This window comes from Stegodyphus dumicola, chromosome 5 (assembly GCF_044657685.1).
Source record: "Stegodyphus dumicola isolate Sdum_Otavi_A_Nest chromosome 5, ASM4465768v1".
NCBI lineage: Eukaryota > Metazoa > Arthropoda > Arachnida > Araneae > Eresidae > Stegodyphus > Stegodyphus dumicola.
In genome coordinates, this window is record NC_140772.1 from 194486105 (window position 1) to 194505978 (window position 19874).

Sequence of the window (19874 nt, forward strand, 5' to 3'; positions counted from 1 at the left end):
TTCTCTTATGTTTATTTACATCTGTTTTAAGGAGCAGCTGGCAAACTCATTATTGAGTTAAATATATGTGGTTAGAAATGAGATTGAAAGAAATGCAAAAATATAAACACTGAAGATAATACCATGGTACCATTTCCATCCAATACAAGCCTTGATGTCGCAAAACAATTTTAACTATTTTATTTACATCGATAGAATTAAAGCAGATAACCAATCCAAATTGCACACACAGCTGCATGATTCCTTCATATTTGTAGAAGGGAAACATGCAAGCTACAAGACAGCTTATTGGTTTATATAAAAACTGCCAAAAACCTTTATTAAAAACTGTTTATATAAAACTTATTTTTTATAAATCTATTTAAAATATTTATTTCTATAAAAAGATCAGTTATTTCACTGTTTTTTATCATTAGTTACAAGAAAGTGTTGCAATAAATATTAATAATTTTTAATATTGATAATTAAAATTAACACTTAAAGAGCAGTTTTAGTAAATACTTTATTATACAGTGTTAATAACATTTACTTATAATACACTTAAATACATATAAAATACTTATAAAGCATTCTGCATATAAATACATACAATTATTCAGATTAAATGCAGTTTTTAAATTCATCTGAATTTAATGATACTGAATATTCTTAGTTCTTCAAGAGATTTTTCTTTGCTTTTCAACACCACTTTTTTATGACCAGAACAAAATTGCAAAAGCCATTGCTATGCAACATACACTTACATATGGACTTTTCCTTTCACCTGGAAGGGGGGAAAAAAAAAACATACAAATTAAATTTAAAAGAGATTTATAAAGCAAGGTTTATACATATTTTTATTTTTTTTACTTAAGAATATAAAATAACAAATAAAAAATTATATCAATTGATTTTGTATATTGAAAATTATATTCGCCAATTTCCAGTCTATACCTAAGCAGATCTCAAATACAGCTTGACACATCTTGAACTCTCAATTAGAGCTTACCTCAATTTTAGTTTTAAATGTTGCATTTGTAGTTACAGATCATAAAAGTAATTCTAGCGTATTCAGCTTTCTGGGCGGAGGGGATATAAATGATAGCAAGGTACCAGCTAATTGTTTTAACATGGTCAACAAGCTGATTTAGCCAATACAGCATCACTCTTTTCCCTCATGTCTTTACATCTGTTGTTTAAAATACAACCTAAGAAAAGAATTTATAAAAAATAATGTATTATTTTGGATGACGTTCTGTTACCTGAATGCACAGATTTCGTTTCAGAGAGGCAAGTTGAGATGATGTTAAATGATTCCCAAGTTTTAAAACTTATATCTAGATTCTTTGATTTTTTTTTTTTTTTTTAACTTATACCTCTTACTATTATAAAAGTTGAAACAAACACAAATTATCAAATCTAGAGAAAGAAAAAATCAAAATAGAGCAAAGTGTTCACACACTTTTTAAGTTTCTGATTATATATTCTTAGCTTACAAATAGATGGTGGTTAGCATTTATTTGTAAAAGAAACTGTGACCGCATACTGTGCATACATAGTAGTTTATCTAGGATGTTCAGGAATAAACTCTGCATACAAAAGCACTCTCTGTTTACCATTATTTCTTTTGATTCAGTCTGATTTAATATTTGTTTTCAAAAACTCCAAAAATCCTCCAGCAATTTCAGAATTTGTGGCAGTTAATGATTTTCCCTTGTGCTCAGTGTCAATATCTGTACGTTCGTTCTTAAACATGTCGCACTACTTTATGATAGTTTGACATGGTATTGCATTTTCACCATAAACTTCCTACAATTGCCTATAAATTTCACAGCAGTTACACCTTTTTGTCCCCCCCCCCAAAAAACACGAATTACTGCACACATTTCCACTTTGTATGCCACTTGCAGCTGTCAAGACACGTTTACTACTGATTATCAGACAAAGTAAATTTGCTTTATGAAAGCCACTATGTCACACAATACAGCTAAATGTCTGAAGTATTGCCAGAAAGTTTCATTACAATAGCCTTTGATAGAAAAATTTTAAAGAAGGAGTGCAAAATCTTTGACTAAACTATGTATAATATGATACTTCTGTGTAAAATAGATCAGGTTGAAACTGTCACAGTGAACTGTTGTCAAATAAGTAAGAAAAACTAAAATAGTTGCATAGGAAATCCACAAGTTGCTGCTAGTTATTTGTCAATCTTAACACATTTTTCTTATGAATATAATGTGTATTGTTTATCAGACAGTGACAAACAAGATTCTACAAATATTTTTAATGTCACCAGTCTGTTTCTTAGTAATATTTTTATACTTCTCAATAGCTAAACATAGGCCTTTCTAATGACAAAATAATTATTAATTAGCCACTATTAATTCCATGGTACAGTGTCATTGTTTTTATAGCTATTAATATTATATTGATTTACATTCCATGAATACTTTTGTATAAAATTAAAAGAAATGAATCACTACTCGGATAACCTCCAGGCAGTTTGAATCCAACTCTAAATACGATATGATAAAATAATATGTAATTTTTATATGTTAATGAAAATGCTATCCTTATACACTGTAGTAGTCCTACTACAATGTGGTAAAAAAAAAGGTTAATGAAATCAGCAAACTAACTAAATAAAACTAAGCTCCTATAACACATAATTACTTCAGATATTTATAAAAACAAATTTCAGATGCTATTTGATTAATAAATATACACACACTTTATACATAATAGCCATAAAACACTATATGGATTAATGAACAAAATGAATTTAATACTGATAATTATGATAAGGGTAGTTTTGAATTATCTACATTCCCAACAGAAATCATGAAAAAGCATTTATGATGAAACACAGCAGTTAGTTATCAAAATAGTTATATGGCAACCCAAGATGTCACCAAGGAGTATTTATGTGGTAACCCATGTAAGCATGTAGCACACATCTGTTTAAGCATATGTGAATTTGTATTTCTGAAATTCAACGATAATTTCTTTATTAGTGTTTCTTTTTGCACTGAGTACTTTTTTTTTGGGGGGGGGTAACAAATTGTAATGGGACTCTGGGGTTTAAGAGCTGATGGAAAAGAAAGCATTGCATATCTTCAGAAATACAGAGTAATAATACAGAATTTAAAAAAAAAAACACACACATTCTAAGAAGTTTTATTTCTTAAATGATCAAATTTTGTAAAAATGCAAAGTGAAAAATTGTAAACAAAGTATTAGAATGCAGGTTGGAAATTCATTTCAATATAGCTGTATCTCATTTACAACAGCTGTTCACTTTATTTACTGAGGCTTACTAGTGGTCGAGCGATAAAAATTGCTAAACACTGGTAGTTCAGTCCAAGCTTCGAATTCTGCATGCTGGCCGCATGGGCACTTTCGTGGTTACCCCCATGTGTAACATGTATATGAGCCTGTTTCCATTAGAAACCCTTCATGAAGGCCTCCCTCCGATTGCCCTCAAGGCTTTGCTGTAATCAAATTAACCAGCCACTGTATTTATTGCCGGATACCGCAATTCTTAATTTGTGCATCCGACATTTTCTTTAAGCAAAGACAATGTATATTTTGTATATGGAAAGAACAACACCTGAAAAAATTGCAAAAGGATTTCTTTAAAAAAAAAATAATAATAATTAAGTATTTTATTATTGGTGTTTCTTTCCATTTTTATTTTATTGATTGATTGCTCTTTTATGGAATTCTTAGCCTGGCACCATTTCGTAAATGGTTCTTGCCTTTCATAAATTAACTATGTGAAAAATTAGTCTCCAACAATTTTGAGAATGCTCTCTAAAGTATTCAATGAATTTGCTACTTTTTGATGGAGGTGTCAATGATAAGAGAATATCAATATGAGATAAATGACAGTAAGAATAGTAAAATCATAAACTGGTAAAATGCAAATGTACTCCTTTTAGCGACAGTTCATTTTGATGACCAACTAAAATAAATTAAATTATAAAGTGTATAATAACCTACACTTAAATATGTAAAAATGAAGAAGACACCTGCATATAATTTATTAAATTAACACATACCAATTCTAGCACATTTCCAAAATACTCCAAGAAACCTAAACAAATTAGGGGAAAAAACAGAATTAAATATGTTTCATGTGCGTTGAACATTATACTTAAATTTATAATAAATGATTATCCACAAACAGCAAAATTATATACATATTTATAACTATACTAATTTTTTCCCAAAAGTTCAAATTTCATAATGCTATTTTAGAAACAATTTGTAAAGTATATATTTTAAAATCAATGTTAAAATGCTAAAATTTAGACTGCTACTTTTGCATTAATATCCAAAATATGATTTAACAAATGGGTTTCGTATTTGTTAAATCATACTTTTGGCAAAATTAACGTAAATTTTTCATAGGCCAGTCCACGCACCTTCACCTCGTATCTTCAAGATTCTATAAGAGCTAGTTTCCTTTCTAAAGTGTTCTATTAACCCTTTAACTGCTGCGGAAAACGGACACGATTCACTCCCCAGTGCCACCGTTTTTACTCAGGCATGCGTAGTTATGCAATGTGTTAGGTGGAAAATAAGTGCAAGTTTTGCTGTCTAAAAACTGTTTACTTTCACAAAATAAAGAATAAAAGAAAAAATGAAAATACAAAATTTAATGTTTAGAGTAAAAGCATAATAAAAAAGATGTAAGTATAATAAAAATGATGTTTGAATAATAAAAAAAAAGATGTATAATAAAAATTATCTGAGAAATTGAGTTTCAATCAATTTATTTTTAGACCAGTAAATTGTAATATCAGGTTTCAGTGTTATATTATACCTTGTAAAATCAGTAAATTAAAAAAAAAAAAAAAAAAAACATCTATTTCTTCTGAATTGGTTGGATGTCATAGGCAAACTTTTCGTATCAAATTGTACCAACGTCGAGCATCTTTCAGGGAATAGTCGCAATCCTCTTCATCTGATGTAATATATTCTGAGGTGTCCGATCTTGAAGATGATGGAAAGTTATCATCTATTTCACTGTCAGATATATTCATGAAAAAGCACCTACTACTAACAGTAAATGAAAACGGAAGATACGGAATAAAAAAATATGTTTTACTCGGACATAAACACAAGCAATAATTGCTCAGTCATTAGAATCACTGACGGACGGACGGACATACTAAAAAAAATGCACCTACTACAAAACAGTAAACGAAAACAGAAGTCGTTACTTTCACATTTTCAGAAACATTTCCCTCTTCCAATTCTCCCCCCCCCCTTTTCTAAAATAGTATCCTCCTTTTGCATTGCATTTGAAAGCTTTGTGAGTAATTTTATTGGTAGCAGTGCAAAGCAAATAATAGTATTTTGGAAGGACGTATATATATATACACCCGGGGCAGTTAACGCATTGGTTGAGCAAGACGTATATATACGCCCGCGGCAGTTAAGGGGTTAAAGCATCATAATAATGCAAAGAACTCCAGAGTGCTAATGAAATCAAACAGCCTTCCATCTAGCTGAATTTTATATTAAATATAAAAAGTGGAATTAAAAGTGCATGGCCAAATCTATGAAAACATTGAAATTAGTTTATGGATGCTTAGAAGTGTTTTTACATTTCTGGACTGAATGGTCAATTGCAACTTAATGAAAAAAAATTGGCACTATAAAGAGAATAAGATAAAAGTATTTAAAAGTACTTTTTTCAAGCTACATTTATGCTCTCTATAACTACTAGTTCAACGCAGGTAATAGAAAATATAATTCTTGAAGAACTTTTGATTACATATGATTTATGGTACTTATTTTTCATTTGTACAATGATGAGTTAGTAGTTACAGAGCACATCCTTGTACCTAAGAGAAAGAAAGTGCTCTGTCGGTTCTTTAAAGATTCTTTGATGTCATTTCTCTTGTAATGCACATCCTTCATCTAACAGTAGTGTTGAGAGTGCTTTTTCTAAAGTAATGCATAACCCCCTTTACCGTTTTATTAAATGATATTGTTATGTACGAGGGCTATCCAGAAAGTAGATTACGTTTTGGAATAAAAAAATAAACAAAGTATAGGAAACAAATTTTATTATATACAGATGAAAGCCACACTCAAATACTACTTTTCTACATAGTCACCATACAAATTAAGGCATTTATCGTAGCGATGTACGAGCTTGGAAATTCCTTCGTCGAAAAATTCGGCCGCCTGCGCCTTCAACCACTTCGTTACCTCTTCTTGCACAAAACTTGTGGTAACCAAGCTTTTCGCTGATGATTTCGTGCAACAAACTTCGCAAAATTTGTGGAAAACTCAAAGAAAGTTCCGTTATTGTGAAATTTCGATTTTCACGGACTTTAGCATCGACTTTTTCGAGAAGTTCGGCGGTCACTATGCTGGGTCTCCCACTTCGATCTTCGTCGTGAACATTGGTTCGGCCATTTTGAAATCTTATGACCCACTGACGCACTCCACCTTCAGTGATAATGTTGTCCCCATACACTTCACGAAGCTGCCGATAGATTTCTATCGGTTTACAGTTTTTTGCAGCCAGAAACCTTATTACTGAACGCACCTCGCAGCTCGCGGGATTTTCAATTAACGCAGACATTTCAAACCATCACAGTATCTGAACGGAGCACAGCACGAACCTCTCACTAGCACGGCTAGATGCAGATTGAGCTGCGCAACGCTCTGACCCCAAGATGGCCACGCTAGCCCCGCCCCTAGCGGACACAGACGGAAACGTAATCTACTTCCTGGATGGCCCTCGTATTTTTCTCTCCACGTTACATTTAAGGGTTCATGGAGTGTTTAATGACAACAGCACTTGATAAACAAACGAAACATACTTTATTGGCCAGTATTATTCAAGACAGCTCCAAAAATCATGTTTTACAGTTGTCGAAGAACTACTATAAACACGAGACAGCTTCATGGCAAAGCATCAGAGGACAGCTCCTGGCTCCTTGTTTCAGTCGTTCCAGGAGCTCAATACACTCTAAGATGAAACTTGATGATGTATTAACTTGCGATGCACTAGACAACAAACTCAGCACTTTGAGACACTCACTCACTGACCGACTACCAACTCACTAAACAAGACACTAATGCGATACTGACTCTCCGCATACCAGCAGGGTTTATAAAACTCTTGGCTTGTGTTCGAGAACATTCTGGGCTAAACCAGTAAGAATTCGTTCCAGAAGGTTCTCCATCCGTCAGTGGCATATTGCCAATTTTGTCACCAAATGGACGATTTCTTGCCAAATATGGCAACCCTGCCTTCCCTTGCCATTTTCTGGCAACCCTAAACCTGCTTTGCAGGGAAGCTATCCTTACCGTGCCAGGACATTTTGTAACAATATTAACTTTATTTGTTATGTTAAGTAAAATAAAGTATCTAACTTAATTTCAGGAAAAGCACATCCTACGTCGAAAACGTGTAAATAGCAAATAAATCAGACGTTCTCAACCAGGAAGGAATCCACCTGGAGGATGAATTTCATATTTATGGGGAAGGGTGAATGCAGTCAGCCTTTTATTTAGCTATTAAGTATTTAGTTTTAGACTTTTAACTACTTTATTTCAAGTTTTTTCTGTAGTTTTTTTTTTTTTTTTTAATTAATAAGTCATGTTAAAAAATAATCTGAATTTAAATAAATGTATATGCATTTTTCGAATTTTTAAAAGATTTAGTTTGATTTATTTTATTAGAGCAAAGCACTCAAAGACTATCTGTCTAAGGGAAGGAATGCCTTCAACTAGGACTTTCTAAGGGAAACTAGCTGATAGAATGTTATACCTGAGGAAAGCCCACGAAGGCACCCATGCAGGTAGCTGATCCACCTAAAATTGAGCACAGGTCGAATTACCAATATTCAGCGACTTTATCACTCAGGTGCTGGTGGGCCCCGAGTCGTGAAGAGGAAAGGGGGTGAGAATGACCTCCTAACAATGGCAAAAGAGGTGCATTGGATAAAACAAGTTGAGAAACACTAATATAAATAAATGAGCAATTTAGGCTAATATAAATCTTAATTCAGTACTTGGGACTAAGAGTTCAATGCTGTTAGAAACTGCTTTACAAGTAGTGTAGTATTTTTATGGTTTTAGGATTGAAACAAATTGTTTCATGGTAATTATAACAATAAAGCAATAAAGTAAGATAAAATTACTGTTACAAATTCTCAATTCAAACTACAAACAATTTAAAAGATTTTACTATATACAGTCAAAAGTCGTTAATTCGGACACCCATAATCCAGAATGATCTATAATCCGGACCTCAAAGCTACAAACTTACAGCGCATGCGTCGTATTGACGCATGCGTTTAAGACCTTTACGGCTGCGAATATGCGTGTGTATATGCCCAAAATACGTTTACGCATGCGCGTTTAATGTATAATGGACGGTATTAGCTAAGCTAAAATTATCTAATTCAGTTAATGTAGCAGATTGCGTTGTTCCTTAATCTTCGAATTGGATCCGGCTTATTATTTTTTGCAGACTGTTAGAGCAATTTTATAAAAGTAAGCTTGAACTTTCGATTATGTCAAATAGAATTTCCGATATATATTTAATAATATGTAAAGGATCTACAAAGAGTAAGTATGTTTCGAAGTCCATTAAACAAAAAGTGGAACTGCTGCAAAAAATGGATAAAGGCATATCCTTTGTTTATCTAACCTTTCCGAAATCTGTTTATCAATTTCACGCTGCTCTGTGGTGGGGAGACGCCGCGGCACGCAATGTATTGGAAGTTGATCTGTCAGCACTATCCTTTTCTTCAGGGCAGATGTTTTTATTTTATTTGGCTTATAATTCCTTACTAAATGTTGTATTTCATCTTGATGTACTCCGTCTTTGATATGATTTAAATCAAATTCCTCGTCATTATAATTTGCTTCCGATAGCGAAGAAAGTAAAGTAAACAAATAAATATTAAGCTTCATCGAAGCAGGCAAAAAAAAAAAAAAAAAAAAAAATCTTTTCTTGTTAACATATGCAACTAAAAATAATTTGGCACAAATAGCACACATGTTTCAGAAGAACGTAATGTTTTTAAGATGTTGCAGTAAAAAAGAGACCGAGACAGCTATCCTGACAGAGACATAAGAACAGAAGCAACACAATACGTCCGGCATGAAATAATTATTTATGAGGTCAGAATGATTTAGCTTCAGTGCAGATTTGTCCCCATTAACTACTAAAAGTTTTGATTCTCAAATTTGAAATTATTAATTGCTTGAAGCAATATGTAAGCATCTGCATCATAAGCTTTATGCACAAATCATGATAGCGATTAATTTTGAAATAACGTATAGAGGCTCATTATAAACAATTCTATTTTTTGGATAAAAACGGGAAACAGCGGAATTTTTTTTTAAAGAGAGACAGCGAACTAAAGAACTACTGCAAATTAAAGTTAGATTTAATATTTTTTATCTTTCATATATATATTGCAGGTGTGTGTATGTATAAAAAAACAATGCTACTGCAGTCTTAATACCAGTGGGAACACATCAAAACTTCCAAAGTAAAGCCACGTTGTTATGCTGAAAGGTGAAGGAGTTTAAAAATAAATATTTAGAAACATGCAAATGTAAACCTCAAAAACCATTTTTAAGTATTACAGTCAAAAACTAAAAGAATAGATATAATACACAGGAAATAGATAGGATCACGTATGTATAAATCAAATCATATCATAGAATATCTATATAGTATTTAATCAATATGTAAGAAACACGTGAGTGCAAGTTTATCTTTTTAAAGATATTTCTGAGCTTTACATCTGTTATGTGAGATCAATATTTTTATGTAAAATTAAATTTTTTATTGTGTACAAGAGTAATGAAATCCACTTATTTTTAAGCATTTAAATGTTATTTCAAGACTACTAAAATTATTTGGAAATTACCATATTTAATGAGAACAAATTAAAAAAATAAATAATAATTTAAATTCCATCTAAAAAATAATCATATAAAATAAAATTTTTCCATACTGAAACTTTCATCCCAATAAAATAAGAATTTGGGTTTACGTGTTCTCTTGCATGGAAAAGAAATATAAGCCAATTAGAAAACTTATATGAAAACAGATGCCTTCATGTAAGGGTGTCTCATCATAACTCATCAAACTACCCCCCGCCAAAAAGAAAAAGGTAAAGTATAAAACACTGCTGGTAAAATGGCATTCCAAGACAAATTTACAAAACATAAGAAAGTCTAAAAGTGAAAAGAGAACTATAGAAATAATAAATATAATTTATAAATAAATTAAAATTAAATTCTGATATCACATTTTGCGTAATTGGTATCTTTTATGTTTTCAACAGTATTAAAACCTCCAATTGACATACACAGTACAAAGTCCATAATCCGGACTCGTCAGGACTTCGGCGATTCCGGATTAGGGGTTTTTCAGGATTATAGATAATCAATTTAAATCTGGTAAGATGGCATGCAGAAATTATACAATTAAAAATATGAAATCGTAATTTATGAAATAAAGAACAATTATGATCTAAAGGGTATCAAAATTTACAAAAGAAAAAGCTTAATATTTATTTGTTTACTTAGATAATATTAATTATTATGCTTTCTTTCTTGAGTTAGAGTTACCGTAGTTATTTTTGGCATCAACAGTAGTTTGTTGATTTTCTGCAGTCCGTATAACAGAATTGTACCCATTTGCATTTTAGGAATGAAATGTATGTGTTATACCTTCAAATTCAAATGTGATATGTGCATACACTGTCATACTAAAGAATCCTCTAGTTACAATAAGTACAGTTAACCTTTTTTTTTTCTGCGATCTATGAATACCAACAATGTGGTATTATAACACCATTCTAATGTTTTCTATCAGTGTAGATATGTACACTGCAGGGTGCTATGTTTTTTTGTTATCAACAGTCTTCTGATAATGCCCATTTAATAGTTTCGTTCAATGTACTAGCAGCATATGCTTCATGTTCAGTTTTTCTACGACTCGCATGATTAAGAATTCATTTTATAGTGAAATTAAAGATCAATTAATTATGTTTTCTATTTAGATTTAGTTTTTATGATTTTTGTTTTCAGACATAAGTGTTCTCCTAAAATGAATAATTTCAGCCAAAAAAAAAGTGAAAGACAGTTGCTTTAGAAACTAAAATTGCAATATTAAATAGGCTAGCAAATAGTAAGGCATCCACAGCTGTTACTAACAAATTAAAATTAGGCGAATCCATTGTAAGAGCAACGCACAAACGTGCCAGTAAAATAAATGAATCTATTAATTGTGCAACAAACAAAAGCAGCTGCCATGACATAACAAGCAGCTGATCAAACGACTGTCGTGGCAAAAGTTTATCACCAACTTTATGGTAACAAAAACTAAATCAGCTGTAATATTTTCAAGTGGCAAAAGTGGTTTTGAACCAGGTCATCACAAGAAGATGTACATTTTGGACTATGACGAGTAGCAATGAATTATGTGAATTTTGAAAATTTTTCCATGTGTAGAATGAGAAATTAATTTTTTTAAAAGTTTCCATGTGTAATTTAATTATTTGTTTGAAAGCACTTTTTCACTATTTCGTAAAGCTTTATCATATTTTCTAAGTGTGACGTTTTTATGTGGTCTGTCTCCACCACATAAAAATATAATTTCTCTAATATGTTATAAAAATTATTTATTATAAGTAATTATGAAATATTTGGATTCTCTCCCCCTTTATGTGTTTCCTATATACTGCACACACACACACACACACACACACACACAAAAAAAAAAAAAAAAAAAAAAAAAAAAAAACACTCCTAATTTAATGGAAACCTAAAAATAAGGCCCCTCTCAACTGGCCATTTCCTAAGATCATATGAACTTGCTACATTGCAAGAAAAGTGATGCAAGTTAAAATTTTTCGTTATTTTTTTAACATAGAAATATTTTAAGTATATAATCTTTTAATCAAAGAAAAAATTGAATTATATTACTCTGTTAGGTTGTTTTAGCAGTAGATGATTCTTTATGAATAGCATGTCACCTTTTTACAAGATCTCACTTTAGATAGATATCTTTCATGGTATCATGAATTCAGCAGAAATATTACAACATACTTAAAGATCAGTGCTATATAAGATCATCTTTGAGAACATTAATTGTAGAATTTTTTTCAGTTCTGAAAAGTTTCTGTCCGAAATTGAAAAATCTGAAAAGTTTTTCATAATACAGTACAACGTCCGTAATCCGTAATGATCTATAATCCGGACCTTAAAGCTGCAAACTTTATGTGCATGCGTAAATGCATAATGTGTTTACGCATGCGCGTTTAACGTGTAACGGATGGTATAAGCTAGGCTAAAACTATCTAAGGCATTTCAGTTAATGTTGCAGATTGGGCTGTTCCTTAATATTCTATTTGGATCCCGCTTATTATTTTTTGCAGACTGTTAGAACAATTTCATAAAAATTAAGCTTGAACTTTCGATTATGTCAAAAAGAGTTTCCAATTCTGGAGCTGCCAAAGGATGAAAAAAGCGAAAGCATGTTTCGATGTCCATTAAACAAAATGTGGAATTGCTGCAAAAAATGGATAAAGGCCTATCTGTCTCAAAATTATGCGAGAAGTATGGTATTGGAAAGTCCACTATATATGACACAAGAAAAAGGAACTTTTTGAATTTTTTGTGGAAACATATTAAACACCTTACATTGAAAGAAATGTTTAATAAAGTAAACATTGAAAGAAAGAAATTACATTGAGATTACATTGAAAGAAATGAGTCATCGAGTAACAGTCATCGAGCAGGCAAAAAAAAAAAAAAAAAAAAAAAAAAGGATTGACTGTACTTATTGTAACTAGGGGATTCTTTAGTATGACAGTGTATGCACATATCATATTTGAATTTGAAGGTATTACACATACATTTCATTCCTAAAATGCAAATGGGTACAATTCCGTTATAGGGACTGCAGAAAATCAACAAACTACTGTTGATGCCAAAAATAATTACGGTAACTCTAACCCAAGAAAGAAAGCATAATAATTATTATTATCTAAGATTATTATTTTAATTTAGGCGAAAGGTTAATTTCATGTAATACATTTTATTATTATTATAATTTACAAAACTAATAATAACAAAATAATAAACAAAAGCTAAACATAACCGAAAGAAAACATAATAATAATTAACTATCTAAACTATTAATTTAATTTAATGAAAGTTTAACTTAATTTAATCCTTTTTTATTATTTTAAATTTATAAAAAAAAGGCTAAACATTAAGTGAAATTAAACAGAAGGCATGAAATTTATGTCTTCTTACACTGCAGAAATTTTTTTTTTTTTTTTTTTTTTTTTTGTGCATATATCTGTACACAAACTCGGAAAAAGAAGAATCGAAATGCTGCTGAGCAGTGAACTCACGGCACTTATTACACCACTTAACACCGCCCCACAGATGCTCTATTGTTTTTATGTGACATCCACTTTCAGGGTCCACAGATTTGTCATTATGGTTACAGTAAATGTTCAACATGTCACAGTTCATTTGACTTATACGATTTCCAGCACTCAATCTAAATGATGCTTCCTTCTGCGAAATTTTTCTTTGTGACTTTCAAAAAGACTATCACCGATCAATCTGGAACAGTGACTAAGGTACAACTCTGATATACGCCCTAATTTCACCAAATGTGGCGATATGTGTTCTGCGCTGGTTTTTGGCACGATTGCGTGTTGTACGGCAACCCTGTTGACGTTGAAAAATCTTTCGCTGGAGTTCGTTGGTTCCCGTCATGCTTTGTGTCTGAGAAGCTAGGGGGAAAGATTTAATGGTGAAAATTGTTGAATTGAAGTTCGGCATAAGGAAATATCGTCGTGGACATCCTGTTGAGGGGCAATGGGTATTTGGAGGTGTGGAAAGAAGGTATGGGAGATTATTTTTAGTGGCTGTGCGTGATAGAAGTAGGGATTTGTGATTATTTGTTATTTTATTTATTTATGAACCATAGTATGAATTTTCTGGATAGTGTGTCTGGCTGTCATATAAATACAATAGTGATTACGTGGCGGTATGAAATTGGTATTTCTGTTGTTCGAAAAAGCATTAATGGTAAGTGCATTTTATTTTATTCTTGTTCTTATTTTGTAGAATGTTATGTTCATTGTTTTTTTAGTATGAATTTCTGTCGTTATTGTTGTTTGAAATTTTGAGTTATTTTCTCGATTAGTGCGTACTGTCTAAATTGTGCAATTCGTAGATGTTTTTTAAAGTTGAAACAGAATGCTGTGTACATGGTATTCTTTGAAATTTATTGTTATGTTAATTTATTAAAGCGAGGTGTGCGTAGTTCGTAAATTCGTTCGTTGCCTAGATGGTGCCATTCGTAGATGATTTTTTAAGTTAAAACATATCGCTGTGTACATGGACTCTTGTCAAATAATTTTGGTTAGAAACTTCACGGTTTTACTATCTAAATTTTTTGTTTTTGTTTCGGATTTTTAGCTTAAATTGTGTGTTCAAAATGTGGTTTTTGCATTCGCGAAAACAGTGTTTTTGGAACAGTGTTTTAGTCTTAAAGTTCGAAATGTAGACAAAAAATTTTGATAGCAATATGGCAGCGTGGAGTTTCTCGCCAAAAATATTTGGTGAGAAATTTGGCGCCTTTAGGGCGCATATCAGAGTAGTTCTGTGACTAAGAAAGATTCACTTGATTTTCAGCACAATCTGCTGAAAACCCTCTGTGGCAGAAGAACACGTCCAATATTATTCTTTCTTCTACAGAAAAACTTTCATCTACTTGAATAATTTTGTCGTATCCACCGATTTCCAACTTGGGCCGAGCAATCAAAGCTGTGGTACATACCTCACGCATCTTAGCTGTTCCAGTCTACAGTTGTATCATGGTTCATCTTCAGATGGAGTTCACAAAATTCAACAGATGTCATCTCCTAACACCAAAAATAGATGAACTTTATGGATGTAAGGAAAGGGATTTTCTATCCTTCAAACCAATTTTGTCATCTTAATGCTTTCATCTCATTACAGGTTTTACTATCGAGTTACTGCTAAAGCATAATTTTATCTTGTGGTTGTTTGAACATAATTTTCTATCATGAATGATGCCTCTTCTTTGAAAAAATTCTATTGCATACTTTTTGACATAGGGCAATGCCCAAATTGCTAGATCAATAGTGTTATCAAAAAAGAATTTAAAAAATTAAACCAGTATTTCAATGGCAACTCACAAATGGAAAATTATCTAAATTTACATAGTGTTAAATCGGCACATTCACGAAATGGGTAGGTTTGCTAGATTTGGCATTTTTGTGCATATATTTTCGTTGCAATTTCGTACAATCCCTATAAAGGAATGGTAAAATCCTAGGAAAGCCCACACTTTTGGCGACAAGTTGGGAAAGTGGAGAATCACCCAGTAAAGTGCTGAATCGCCCACTTATTTGGTTGGTGCTTTTTACAAGAGTACGAAAAATTGGATTTTTGTCAATTTTCTTTGACTTTTTAAGTGTAAATAGGTCGATGTGTACATGGATAAAGTCAAGAGAGTGCACAATGCCATTTTTGTGCAATTCTGAGATTTTTTTTTAAGTGAAAATAGGTCGATGTGCACATGAATAGCGAGTATATGCAATTCTTAAAAATGTGCCAAGCAGTGGGCAATTCTGCACCTTCCCCGAATCACCTACTGCTTCTCACATTTCTCAAAATTGCCAACTTGAAAATAACAAGTCAAAGAATTACACAAACTCGGTATCCACGTACACATCGACGTATTTTCACTTAAATAAACATCCCAGAATTGCACAAACTTGGTGTTGCACACTCCCTGGGCTTTGTCCGTGCACACATCAATATGCGCCATATAAGTGGGCACGCCAAGGGTATGGGTTCTGCTAGGACCCAACCAAAGAAATTGTACCTGCAAATTAAATATACTTTAATATTATGTGAATAAAAATATTTTTATCAACAAATTCTTATTAGTTATCGGTCATAAAATGTTTTGCCAATGCACACCGAAGTAAAGTTTAAATTACAAGCTGATATACTGAACCAGAGTTCATCACAAAACATTTTTGAAAAACAGGTAGCACCATATTAAATACTTATTTAATGCTTTTGCATTTTCCAATGCAATATAACACAAATAAAAAATTATTACCCTTCTTTATTCCTGTCCAGCAAACTGGGAGCCAGAGATCTGACGTACGAACATGTACAAATAAGCAGAAGAACAACTGTCAACAAGCTTTGAAAATTAAATAAAGCCGACTGGAAGAAAAAAATCCCACGTTATTTTCCAGGGTAATTAAAGATATAATCATACGAATAACCATTATTATGTGTACTTTTACGCACACGTTAAAAAACTCAAACCTTCATATGAAATAAAGCATACACAATAATCAAACGAAATATAACAGCCATGCTACAAAAAATAACTGTTAAAAATACATCAAATCAAAAAGTTATTACCATTATCAGCCTTCGCTTATAAAATTTTGCAGGATTTTATTCATAAAGCACACTTCAGCAGCATTTGTTAACGTAAACTTCGCTTGATCATAATCGGAAGTCATGTGACATCGACTTCCGCCGAAATAATAATGCCAAGTTATTCTGCATAAAAGAAATTCCCAATCAGCAGGTTGCGAAGCGCCGTATTCCATTAAAAAACACTTAGTGCTCAAATAGAACAGTCAGTTTATTTTCTTTTAATGTGAATATGTATATTTAAAAAAAATCTTTCTTTTTTATGTTTGAAATATTTTATGTCATTTTTTAGTGTTTCAGAATGGCAACAACAAAATACAGAAACTGTAAATTTTTTAGTTTTCTACATAATAGCTAAAGGAACATATCCTAAGAAGTATTTTACTGATCTTCAAGGAAGTGTAAATGGGAACCTACTTAGCCAAATTTGTTGTCATTTGAATGAAAATCAGTAAAATACTTCTTAGGATATTTTAGAAACCTTGTTTTAAATCAATTGATTGATTATTTGTTGCGTTCTGCGTCATCGGGTCGTTGAAAATATCGTATGAAAACGAATTTTTGTATTCATTTGTGAATTTATTTGATGATAGTTTTTATTTTTTACACAAATATTATTCGACATAAAACTGAAAATCATATTGACATGATTATGTGTTCCATTGTCTTTTACTTTATATTCCTTAAATTTACTTAATTTTGTACTCGTTTAATTTATATATTTGTTTTTTAATATAATGGTATTTGTTGATTTCTTTAAATTCATCTTAGTGATATCTGTCGCAATTTGTTCAGTAAAAATTCGTCGAATTATGCGAATTTATTCCCTTATGGAAATATTTATTACTCTCTGTTTCCTTGCGATTGTGCATTTGTTAAGCTGACTTGTATGTAAAAATTAATATATTGTATGTTAAAATATAGTTGATATTTCATTGGCTTTACTTTTTTCTAATATTTGTATGAATTTTTAAAATTGTTTTATGAAATACCCAATCGTAAATTTTAATCTTTTTATCTCCATATAATTGTTTAGCAGATTTTTGGCTCGCAGTTGTTCAGTGCTTTGGTGTTTTAGCAGAGGCTTGCTCGTGGCGACATCTATGGGTAGAATCAGAAGCACGATGTAAGCGACCGCTTAACCTTGGGGACAGAGCTTGAGCAAAGAATCTCTAAGAAGACAGAGCTTGAGCTTTGGCTTGAGTCTGTTTCATGTTTCTACTGCTGGAGCTGGATTCAAAAATTCGGGCTCTTTCAAATTTGCGAGCGTTGAGTGGCTTCGTGAAAACCGTAGGCGATCCACACAAAGTTAAGAAATTCATATTGCAGAGTTTGAGATGTAAAACAGGCTGTAATACTACAGAAGTAATAATTAGTTTAGGTACGGCTTCACTTGACATTACAAGACAATAACTTCACGGCCAGAGTCAAAGGATTCTAGCGATCTGCACTGCGTCTGTCACCAAAGACAAAGAACGTCTTCAGTACATATTCTTTTCCAAAGCCTCTCAATTTTAAGGAGACCGACGAATCAATGATCGTGTTGTTCCTTTAATATCGTTTCAACTGTAACAGATCAGAGTGTTGAGTATACAGCATAAAATAAAATACAACAGAGAAAATAAGATGACGTGATTAATTCAATTTGCAAACTGCTTTAGACAAGGCAAGAAGTGAGCATGGTCTTAAACTCTCGACTTGTTAGCAACTCTTGCCGCTAACAAGATCCTCAGATAATGAGGACAATAATAGTTTCTATGCCTTCAATTTTGTGATATTGTAATACAACTTGTCATAGATTTATATTAAATGTATTTTAGTTCTATATGCAGTAAGTAATATGAAACGTTCACAAACGCAATCACATTAGTTGAGCCCGCGACGTATCAGCAACTGGCAAATATCAAATTTTTCACACACACACAAAAAGAAAAAAAGATACGAAAAGGAAATCCATAATTTTGGCATAATATGTTGTATTTTAAATAAAAATATAATATCAAGTTCAATTATAATAGCAAACATTATGTATTAAATGATTTTAATACATAGTGTTTGCTATTGTAAATGCAAAATTTACTTATCGGGTGCAGGTTTGAGATTTTCACGTCTCGTTAGCGATCATTAAAATATCAATGTTTACCTTAAATTGGGAACATTACCGACTTAACAAAAGAAAAATCTAATTTAAAATGAAAAATGATGACTACATATACAATTACAATTAATATAATAGTACAAATTAAAAATACAAGAACGATTTATCCAACTTTATACATAATATCCAATACATTAATTTTGTTTTTCCCATGCATACAGCAATCTGTTGTCGTTAAAAAAAATCAGAATATTGCACAAACTCGGCATTGCGCTTCAGCCATAACCACCATTCTCCAAGAAAAATATCCGTCAACGTAATGGGGGAAAAAAAAAAATTTCTGTTTTCTTCGTTTAAAAATAAAAAATCAGAAATAGAAAGGGAAATATCCCGCAACTCTACTGTTTCGAGCTAAAAAAGTTTTCAGAATAATAACCCTACACCAGGTTACCAGAATGAAATGTGGTTACCAGAATAAAATCTGGTTACCAGAATAATATCATTACCCAGCAACAAAATCCATCTCAAAGATCAAATATAGGTGGGATCAAATCACCGAACCCAGGTCAGATTTTCTGGTGCATAGGATTTATGCTGCTATGCTCTTAATTATCATTTGATATTTTACAACGAAGAACACACCTGTTGAGCTTTATGTAAAATCATTGCTAACCAGTCAAATTTGTACCAAAACTGAAATGTTTTCTCTAATTTCTGTCAAACTTTAAAAACTGTTATATATGTGATTACATATGTATGATGAATTGGGAATGAATTAGATAGATGTTGAAGCATGGATAGTAGACCCGTAATCAAGAATAAATTTAGAAAACGTAGAGATACAATAAGACGCAGTCGCAGCAGATTTAACTAATATACCTTGTATTGTAATCAAACATTTTGAGGTTACAAATAATTTGGCACATTAATTGTGCCTATTCCAGAAAGTAACATTTACATTTTGATATCTCTAGGATAAGAAGGCGAGCAACAAGTATCAATCTAGTATGTCGATGTGTAGAAGAGCAGTAACTTGCGTTCAGGAAGAAAACTTGTTTAATTATTTATTAGTGTGTTAGTTTCAGTTTCAATTCAATTTGAATGTCTAATTAACAGATCTCTAAAATTATTATTGGCTGTTTGAGTTTTAGTTCCATTGAAGGCACCTGAGTTATATAAAAGTCATGTGATATGGATTAATGTAGGAATGACACAGTTCAAAAAACGTTATTATAAGCAAATGCTATTTTTAACACAGAAATTAGAAATATATAAATTAAAAATGAGC

General features: G+C 31.7%; 1 protein-coding gene across 1 annotated transcript; it reads right to left on the minus strand.

The window, feature by feature from the left end:
* Window positions 1–483: 483 nt before the first annotated feature.
* ksh (transmembrane protein 167A-like protein ksh) lies at window positions 484–16593 on the minus strand. The gene is made up of 4 exons (XM_085817512.1): window positions 16471–16593; window positions 16157–16266; window positions 4041–4075; window positions 484–763 (listed from the first exon to the last, which is right to left on the minus strand). Exons 1-4 carry the CDS (start codon window positions 16471–16473, stop codon window positions 693–695), a joined length of 219 nt encoding a protein of 72 aa, XP_085673638.1. The 5' UTR covers window positions 16474–16593; the 3' UTR covers window positions 484–692.
* Window positions 16594–19874: the final 3281 nt, after the last annotated feature.

Bases quoted from the DNA above. Each gene is read 5' to 3' on its own strand.
- ksh (XM_085817512.1), bottom strand. The intron at 4,076-16,156 runs GTAATAATTTTT...TAATTTGTTTAG, and splicing joins CTGGACAGGAATAAAGAAGG to GTTTCTTGGAGTATTTTGGA. The intron at 764-4,040 runs GTATGTGTTAAT...CCCCCCTTCCAG, and splicing joins TTGGAAATGTGCTAGAATTG to GTGAAAGGAAAAGTCCATAT.